We start from the raw sequence: 10,345 nt of genomic DNA, 5'->3' as shown, positions 1-10,345 counted from the left end.
TAGCTGACTGTGAGCATCCACTTCTGTATTTGCCAGGCACTGGCATAGCCTCACAGGAGACAGCAAAATCTTGCTGGCATATGCAATAGTGTCTGTGTTTGGTGGTTGTATATCCTCTCTATGATCTTAAAGTGTTTGTTTATGTGTGTGATCTGTGTGTGTAAGAGAGACAGAGAGAGAGACAGAGAGAGAGGTGTAAGATGTGTGTGTGTGATATGTGTGTATATGTGTGTATATGTGTGTGTATGAGAAAGAGAGAAAGAGAGGTATGTATATGATGTGTGTGTGTGTGACATGTGTGTGTAATATGTGTGTGATGTGTGTGAGATGACTGTGTGTGTATGTGAGAGAGAGAGATTTTTGTGTAAGATGTGAGTGTGTATATGTGAGGTATGTGTGTATGTGTACAGTGTGTATATTTGTGAGGTGTGTATGTGTGAGGTGTGTGTGAGATGTTTGTGTGTATATGTGTGTGAGAGAGAGAGAGAGACACATTTTGTGTAAGATGTGTGTCTTGGTCAGGGTTTCTATTCCTGCACAAACATCATGACCAAGAAGCAAGTTGGGGAGGAAAGGGTTTATTCAGCTTACACTTCCACATTGCTGTTCATCACCAAGGAAGTCAGGACTGGAACTCAAGCAGGTCAGAAAGCAGGAGCTGATGCAGAGGCCATGGAGGGATGTTCTTTACTGGCCTGCTTGCTTCCCCTAGCTTTCTCAGCCTGCTCGCTTATAGACCCAAGACTACCAGCCCAGAGATGGTCCCACCCACAAGGGGCCTTTCCCCCTTGATCACTAATTGAGAAAATGCCTCACAGTTGTATCTCATGGAGGCATTTCCTCAACTGAAGCTCCTTTCTCTGTGATAACTCCAGCTGTGTCAAGTTGACACAAAACTAGCCAGTACAGTGTGTGTGTGTGTGTGTGTGTGTGTGTGTGTGTGTGTGTGTGTGTAAGGTGTGTGTATGTATGTGGGGGGGGTGTACATGTGAGGTGTGTGTGTATGTGTGAGGTGTGTGTATGTGTGAAGTGTGTGTGTGTGAGGTGTGTGTGTGATGTCTGTGTGTATATGTGTATGAGAGAGAAAGACAGATTTTGTGTAATGTGTATGTGTGTGTATTGTGAGGTGTGTGTGTGTATGTATGATGTGTGTGTGAGGTGTGTGTGTGAGATCTGTGTGAGTGAACCCACTTGCATCGCTCAGCAGAGGGCATCAGCTCTTCAGGAGCAGGAATAACAAATCATTGTGAGGTTTCCTGGCACAAGTGCTGGGAACTGAACTTCCCAGTCCTCTACAAGAGCAGCAACCATTCCTTCCCCTAAGCCATCTCAGCAACCCGTGGGTCTCTAACTGAGTCTGGAACTCACCATTTCAGGAAGACTCTGGCCAAAGAGCTCCAGGGTTCCTCTCATCACTGCCTCCCCTGGACAAGGATTACAGATAACCACTGCACCTGGCTTTATGCAGGTGCTGAGATCTAAACTCTGGTCCTCATGCTTGTGTGGAAAGCACTTTCCTGACTGAGCTGTCACACCGGCCCCTCTTTATTTTTCACAGGTCCACCTAAACTATGCAGACAGCACTTACAAGTTTGTATTATTATTTTATTTTTATTTTATATTTTTATTATTATAATTACTATTACTAACTTTATATTACACACACACACACACACACACACAAAATACTGCTTCCTAGCTGGTTTGGTTTGGTTTGTTTTAAGGGTTTTGGTTTTTGTTTTAGAGTGCTTTGGGTTTTGGCTTTGCTGTTTTGTTTTTTATGCTCAGGAGTCAATACTTACTAGGCAAGCACTTCACGGCTGAACTGCCGTGGCCCCTGGTGATCACATCCATCCATCTTCATTTGAGAAAATGATGGCTAATTCTAGTGTTCTTCCTTGTAGAACTAGACTAAAACTAAACCCAGAGCAGACCACAAATTTGAATTTCTCTACCTGAGCTTAGATGGGTAGAGATCAATTCCCTCCATACAGCCTGCTGAAACCTGCTCGGGCCAATAGGTGCTTCTACTTTGCCATTAATACCATGTCCCCGGCTTTCCCCACTATTAATTCTACCACTCCCTAGTTTATTATTGTAAACTAAAGAGAAGAAAAGTATGGTCCAGGAAGAGGTCTCCTGGATTTAACACTAACTGAAAAGCAAAGCTGACCTTCAGACCTGCCAAACCTGACCCAGGAAGAAGGAGGCTTCAGAGAGACAGCCACAGTCATAACTTAAATCTGCTGCTTTGGATTAAAAACTGAAATCAAAATCATGCAGAGAGTGTCATGCCTGCCTGTCACCCCAACACTCAGGAGGCCAGGGCAGGAGGACAGTGGGTTCGAGACTAGCCCAGGCCTCACAGCCAGACCCTGTCTCTGAAAAAAATTAATTAAAAAGTGAGGGCAGAATGCCAACAGCTGTCAACCCTACTGATAACCAGGGCTGATCTGGCTGGCTGGCCATGTCCCTGTCCCCCCTCACTGCACCATGATTTATGATGGCAGAGGTCTGGCTGATGACTCTGCCCTCATAAAATACTAAGAACTGATACCAATTAAACTAATTTCATCCAAATAGAAAACATACAACGATTTTAAGTTAGTTCAACGACACCAACATTTCACACCTTCTCTCACTTGTAATCTCCCAGGCTTCCTCTAGCCGCTCTCTCACTCCATGCAACAGGGCATGGACTTTGCTTCTATCTCAGAGAAAGGTAAAGCTGGGGAGACAGGGAGCCACCTGCCGTGTCTGCACCTTGCTCCCGAGTCCCCAGTCCTATGGCTCTGTCTACACCAGCCTCCAAACTGGCCTACGACCAACCCCATCCCATTCACCTGATCAAGCACATGGGACCTGCACCTCCTCCATGCCTTCTGCATCAGCCTCAAAAGTTGGTTTGCTATTCGTCCACCCCCTTCCTCACATCTAAAAACAAACACCTCCTCTTGAACCTGTGCTTATGTGCGCCCCACCCACTTCTCCTCTCCTGGGAGCAAAAAAACTCCTGGTGTCCTCGTTTAAAATTTGCCATTCCTCTCCACACGTCTCTCCTCTGTCCTTGCTCTCCTATCATCCTGCCTAAACAACAGACATTCCTAAACTTCACTCAGATGGGTCGCTGTGCTGACGTAAGTCCCTTAATGCTCTACACTCTGGAGTCTCACACCCCACCTGCAGGACAGCTGGCCCCTCCGGTCCTATTGTGCTCACTATATTCTACCCAGTCCTGCTAAGCCTCCAGTGATTTTATTACAGAGCAAATAGGCCACCACTGGGGGTTCCACACCAGTTCCCCCAAACACCCACCTGATGGGTCCTCTTCTTGCAAGTCCTGGCTTCGATCTCTTCTCAGCAATGCCGCACCCTCCGTGGGTACCTTACTTATCAGAACCAGCCTCCATGCCCTGCTCCAAGCTCCCACAGAACCATCTGTTCACACCTCACAGAACATTACTGATTTTGTACATTTAGTACCTGGTGTTGCCAGGAAACTAATTCAACAAGGGCAAGGAGCATGTCTACGTTGTTTACAGACACGGTAACAAAACGACACGCGGAACATGGTAGATGCTTTTTTATTGTGTGATGAGCCAGGATGCACAGATTGACAAGTCAGCTGGCCGAATGAAAGTCTCCTGGAAAGTTTGTTTGGAAAGAAGTCATTAACTGTGGGTACACCATGTAGTTTAAAAACACTCTGGACCAAAACAAGGGCTCCAAACCTTCCATAGGCTCCAAGAACCATTTGTGCTAATGTGGTGATGTAAAAATGTCCTGTGTCCACCAAATTGTCACATGCTCTTCACATCTTTGTTTATTTGGACAGGGTCTCTTGTAATACAGGCTGAACCCTAACCACTTATTTTGCTGAGGACTCTGAACTCCTGATTCTTCTGTTTCTAGCTCCCAGGTGTTGAGGCCACAGGAGTGCACTGAGGTTTAAGGACCTTGAGATGGGAGCCATCTGGATTACCTGCGTGAGTCAATGCAGTATCAGGAGTCCTTATAAGAGAGAGGCAAGCAATCCATTAAAAGGAGACATGACAATGTCTGATATCAAAGCTATCAGGGTGCTGTCAGCTTTATAAAAAAATTAAAAAGGAAAGGAAGGAAGAAGAAAGAAGGGAGGGAGGGAGGGAGGGAGGGAGGGAGGGAGGGAGGAAGGAAGGAAGGAAGGAAGGAAGGAAGGAGAGACAGACAGGCAGACAGACAAACGGGATTGAGACCGTTCTGGAAAACCATGGGAATAAATTCTTCCTGTCCCATGGTTTTAGCCTCAATAGAACTGGGTGAGTGGATGTGTTGTTTAAACTAAGTCTGTGGCTATGTGGTACTAGGGAACTGTTACACAACAGAAACATAGTACACAATAGAAACATAGTGTCCGATATGCCAAATCACTGATGTAGCATGTTCATTCTGCTATTACCACTGGAGGGCCAGGACCACAGAGCTGTGTGTGTGGCTGGATACCCAACAGGGAAAACCCAGAAGTCAGCTTCCCAGACTCTCACCATCCCAACCCTCCTTCAAGGTACTGACCTCTGCTGGGGACAAAGAGCAGAGTCACATCAATAAGCCATGGCCAAAAACAGATTCAGGCACGGCCTCGAGTTCCCCATTCTCCTGTGGCATTTTTCAAATGAAAAACAGACAAGAGCCATAAAGGGACCTGAGTTTGTGAGAATAGCTTTTAATTTAAAACTATCAAAGCAATAAATTATCCATCTCTTTCCATTACAGGCAAGTAGTCTCCCATACACTTGAAGTAGTTTCCACACCAACCGTGACTAGTGCAAAATAAATAAATACCAAGTCTTCCAGCACCCAACAGTTAACACTGCTGGGCAGGTGGGCACAGGTCAGGCTCAGCCTCTGTGCGAGCGGAGGAGCTGAGATCCACACAGCCTTTCCACATACCCAGCGGGAGAACAGAATACAGGACGCACGCGGGGAGGGGAACCACAAGAGAACGTTGCCTGAAATTAAAGCAGTACCCAAACCCCTGCCCCAGGTAACATCCACAGCACCCAGAGGATGCTGGGAAATCAGGTGCCAATCCACAGGGTAGCTCCAGAGCAAGGCTTGGGGAAGGCCGCTGGGGGTGCGCTGCTTTTGCGTCTAAATTGGGGGATTTATTTTCTTTAAAGCGGAAGCGCCCCAGAACCTAACTGGAAGCGCCCCAGAACCTAACTACAAGACTCTTCTTGCAGCTTCTGGGCCCTGCCCTGTGCTTCACGTGCTCCCTAATCCAGCAAAACCATCCATGTTGCTCCGATTTTGGAGCCTCTGCAGGTTCCTGTCTTACCCATGGGATTTCACGGTGGACCTCTCAGTGCAGAACACTAACGGGAGGGCCTTAGCCATACCTCTAAATTATTCACTAGCTATGCTCAGACCAGACAACAGTGGAGATTTCCATGTTAAATGGCCAGCACATGTAATCAAGTATCCCACATCATTTGCAGTAGTCACACTACTTGTTGAAGCTTTCACGTTCTAGTGTGCGTTTTATGTATGTGGAACAATCTGAGTGTGGGCTGACCAAATCCCACCACACTGGAGGGCTACAGAACCTTCCACCAACTGTAAGGGTGATGACTAATTATAGAGCAGGTGTGCTGATTAGGTTTTGTTTGTTTGCTTCATTTAATTTGACTCTAGCTAAGATCATCTGAGGAAACCTCAATTGAGGAAATGGTTCCATTAAAATTAGCCTATGGGTAAGCCTATGGAGCAACTCCTTGGTTAATGGTTGGTGGGGGAGCCAGCCCAGCATGGGTGGTCCTGGAAAGCAGGCTGAGCGAGCAGTGGGGATCGAACCAGTAAGAAGGACTCCTCAGTCGCTTCTGCCTCGGTTCTCGCCTTCAGGTTCTTGCCTTGAGGTCCTGCCCTGACTTCCCTTCCTTAAGTTATAAGATTAAATTAACCCTTTTCTCCCCAAGTTGTTTTTGGCCATGGTCTTTATTCCACCAATGAAAAGCAGATTAGGACAACAGGAAACCCTGGTGGCACTGGGTAGGTGGTCCTATCCACCAGCTTCACTGCACAGACCTTGTTCTGTTCCCTGGGATACTGACTTAACAGGCAGAAGCACATTATATGTAATGCCATCCTCTGTTCGGTCCATGTCTCCTGGCAACCTCACAGACTATAAAGACCTGTGATGAGATCCAGCAGCCACGGCATCTATGATGATGAAGACGGACTTTCTAAACACCCTTTGTAGGACAGACAGCTTTGGCAGCATGTATCTGGGGATCTGGGCTAGCAACAGTGGACTTGGGATTTCAAAATATTTGTGTGGGTTTGAGTGGCTGAGAGGCATTCTGAGACTTTTCCAAGAGGTTGTCATAAATGGATTGCTCCTTTTGTTTGGGGGGGGGGCAGTAGCAAAGGGCCTTATAGACTAAAAAGTTTTGAGTTCTGGAGTCAGGGAAATGAGATTACAAAAGAAAATAGATTGAGGGAAAGAGGATGTGGACCAACAATGTCAGGAACCGACAAGCTAGAATAACGGCAGAGTGAGGCACGGAAACTTCTGAGCAACTACCATAGCTCATGTCTGATTCTGGTTGGAACCACAGAAAAATAAACACAGAATGTGGTGGTCAAACAGAAGGAGACTTCACAGATTCTCTGGTCTAACCTCCTGGTCCAGAGACAAGGGCCCAGCAGTAGAGAGACTCAGGCATGTCACACCGAGATGCTGTCAGGACAGAAGCACACTTGGAGGTCTGCGGCTGAGGTAATGGGAGCCCAAGGGGATGCAGGGGAAGCAGCAGGCACATTCTCTTGTAGGTTTGGCAAAAGAGACGAGTCAATTCGAAAATACTGAAGCCACATTGATATAAAATGTCATTAAAATATGATTCTTCCCGGATTCTCCCCATTTAGAAGAAAAAGAAAACCTGTACCAAACTGGATCTCTGACTGGTTATTTGGGTATTTCAACCAAGTGACAAAACAGATCCATTTTTCCAAAGACATATCGGGAGTTTACACAAATAAATATCAAAAGATATTTACAGGAAGAAAGCGCTGTCCTCCACACAGATGCTTTCACATGGAGAGAGAGACACACAATCACGCCACATCTCACACAGAAGACTCCTAGCAGGTGGGTTAGCAGACACAACCCACACGTGTCCAGTCTACACACATGTGTAAGATAAATGGTATATCCCACTGGTACTCTAGAGCAGCTTAGCTTGCATATACCAGGAGACACATGCAAGCACATTCTAATAAGAGAGCAAGGCACTGCCCATACCAGTGTGTCCTGCTCCTGATCCAAATGAAGAATAGCGCACATACAAAGCCTTGCCGTGAATAGCCCTTGAGTTTGTGAGGCAGGGAAGAGGCAGCCATTATACACTTTCTTGAAATACGTCTTGGTGCCAGAAGGGTTAATTTGCTTCTTCTACCTAATGAAGTTAAATAGTTTATAGCCTAAAATCTTTAATATGGATTTTACAACATTGAGTTTGCAAAGTTTTATAAAATCTTTTATTTTGTTCAAAATATACATGCAATCTTTGACCACATTTGAATTCAAACCTCCTGAGATGCCCCTACCCACGTGAAAGGCCTTTGCTTTGTAACACTGCAAACCAGCCACTGAAGGTGCAAGTTCAGTCATTATCCTATCATATGTGGCCCTTAGGGACTGAGTTTTGTAAGGCTGCTTAGTGTAGGAATTTCCACTTGAGGGGGTAGGGTCGCTGGTCAGGGACACACACAGCAGAGACTTAGGATCTCTGAGCCAAGCCTCAAAGGTCCCTCAGTGGGACAGTGTCAGAATTACAGCATCATGAGCTATCCTCCCATCATGTCATTTATTCCCAAATATAAAAAGCACTGGATAACTCAAGAAGGCAGTACACTCTAATGGGACCTACCACGTTCTACCTTCTGTTCTGTGAAGGTTCTTCAGAACTGGCCAAAGCCTGCTAGAAGGGGTGGAAGGGGGTGTCACCTGACCACCGTGCAGATGCGGAAACTGAGGCATAGATGAAAGGAAGGACTGGCCCCTAGCCAACTGAGACAGCACCCAGATGCACCCAGGCCTCTAGCCCCGGCCCCACAGCCCAGGCTTACATGGGATCTTCCTTGAGACAGGGCCCCGGGGTTTGAACTCTGACTGGTCAGACTCCTCCTGTCCCAACCCAATGCCTCTCCTTTACTGAGCCCATTCTGTTCTACTTCTTCATTTTTCTGCCATTTCTAAAAAGATCAATCAAACAAGTACGTGTCAAGCAGACAGCAATAAATCCTTTTCCATTTGTTCAATGATCTGGACCAGAAACTCCAGAGGCTGGGATTTGATGAAAAGTAATAACAAAAATCACAGAGAGCGCTCGTTCCTGGCCACTGCACATTCACAACTCTACTCTGTTCTCAGGCCACGGCTAGGACACTGAAATGACCAGGTGGGAAGGCTGGCATTGCAGCTGCGACAGAAACATCTCTGCAGTTCTCATCCTTAAAGTGCCCAAGGTTGCACCATGGGCCACAGCAGATAGGCAGTGAGGGCAGAGGGAAAGCTGGCCCCAGAGAAGTAGAGATGTAAAAAACGTAAGAAATTTCAGAGACCAGAAAAACAGACAAACCACGGCCATCTAACATGATCCCAGGGAGTGAGCATGATCTCGAGAGGCCAGATGTTTAACTAAAACAGAGATCTTTGAGGGACTGCGCTCCCAGCTGCCCCGGGCAAAGCACAGTGTGACAAGACTTAGGCACCTGGCGTCAATGTCAAACGACACAGACCCACATGAACACCAGACAGCACTTAGAGGCCACAACTCAGCTCTCTGTACTCTTTAAAATCCAAGTGGGGAACTCATTTTTAACAATTGTTCCTGAGTTATAATTTTTAAAGATGTTTGCCTGCCTTTTCCAAATACATTTAACAGCAACTATTTAGCCTTTGAACACCAATCCATCAGATATCCAGAAGACTACAAAGGTCACACACACACATACACACACTCACACACTCACACACACTCATACAGTGTAATATAAAGTTTGATGTGATTAAAATTAAAAATAGCATCCACTGCAGATGTCCCGGTACACATAGCTAGGTCAGAACTTACTGTGGGAAATGAAGACACAATGCCACCAGTAAATGCCAGTCCAGGTTTTGATGTCCTATATGGAAAAATTTTAAAAGTGGGCATTTTTCTCACTGTAGGGAAGCCCTTACCAGTGACCCCCCCAAAGCAGAAGAGAGGGAAAGACAGTGCCTATTGATAGGCTGGTAGCCAATGTCTTTTCTTCCATCACCCTCTCTCTGAACAGTCACAAAACCCCCTATTCCCAGTTCTTCTCCAGAAGGTGTCGTGACCAAGCTCTTAAAAGAAGCAGTAAGTACCCATGTAGTCCTCCGCATCTGCTGTCCCAACTTTTTTCCTTTATTTTTCCTTTTTCTTTTTCTTTTTTTCTTCTTTTTCTTTTTTGGCAAATTAAAAAGGTGTATGGCTTCTTCTCGCCAATTCCTGTGAGGTTTAGCTTGGTATCCTGCGGTAAAAGTACATATAGCCCAGGTCTTTGGGGGGCCTTTCTGAGGCACAAACTTTGTGGTCATTGTAGATCACCCATCTGAAAACAAAGGCAGAAATCTATGTCGATTTGTGTCAGCGATTGCCCCATGGCAGGAAAAAAGAGTCTCCAATAACTCAGTGCAACCATGCCCAAAACTCGGCATAAAAGGAGCAGAATTTTAGTAAAGAACTCCACCCCCAAGACAGTGTTTCTGACCCCAGGCTGGCCTCAAACTCCATAAATAGCAGAGGATGCCCTTGAACTGTGTACCATTAGCTGACTAGTTAACTAGCTAACCTGAGCACTGGTGTTTGTGTTTGTTAAACAGTTGAACATACAACATGTCAGGCACATGTGCATGCCTGTAACTCTATTGCTCAGGAGGACCTCAAACTAAAGAGACTCTGGTTTAAAAAAACAAAGGTGGGGGAGTACATCCCTTCAACCCACTATCAGAGGCTGTCATTGTGGCACTCACCTTTAATCCTACTCAGCACTACAGAGGAAAAGGCAGTGGATATGAGTTAAAGACCAGCCTGCTCTACACAGTGAATTCCAGGCCAGCCAAGGTCTATGTAATGAGTCCCTGTCTCAAAACAAAACAAAACAAAACAAAGCAATGAGAGAACCAGAGATAACATAAAAAATACTAGTACATGTTGTGGGTCAATGTTTGTATTTTCTGCTCCCTCAAGAGGCATGCTCCGATGAAGAGTAGATCACACATTCAGGTAGGTCAGGTGAAATCTTAATTGGTCAGATAAGGCCAGAGCCTGTGATTGGG

General features: G+C 45.9%; 1 protein-coding gene across 4 annotated transcripts in view; it reads right to left on the bottom strand.

Annotated features, from left to right (window-relative positions):
• Positions 1-4,682: 4,682 nt before the first annotated feature.
• Positions 4,683-10,345, bottom strand: part of Usp13 (ubiquitin specific peptidase 13 (isopeptidase T-3)) — a 121,793-nt gene continuing 116,130 nt past the window's right edge. For 2 of the 4 annotated variants that reach the window (XM_006535553.4, XM_030252841.1), the window contains one exon: positions 4,683-9,618. In XM_006535553.4, coding sequence (XP_006535616.1) covers positions 9,525-9,618 — 94 coding nt within the window. In that variant the 3' untranslated portion in view covers positions 4,683-9,524. The remainder of the gene's footprint in view (positions 9,619-10,345) is intronic. The other 2 variants (NM_001013024.2, XR_003954401.1) reach the window with 2 other exon arrangements.

This window comes from Mus musculus, chromosome 3, assembly GCF_000001635.26.
Source record: "Mus musculus strain C57BL/6J chromosome 3, GRCm38.p6 C57BL/6J".
Lineage (NCBI taxonomy): Eukaryota > Metazoa > Chordata > Mammalia > Rodentia > Muridae > Mus > Mus musculus.
The sequence above is the reverse complement of the archived record's forward strand: the minus strand, read 5'-3'. Positions and strand labels throughout refer to the sequence as shown.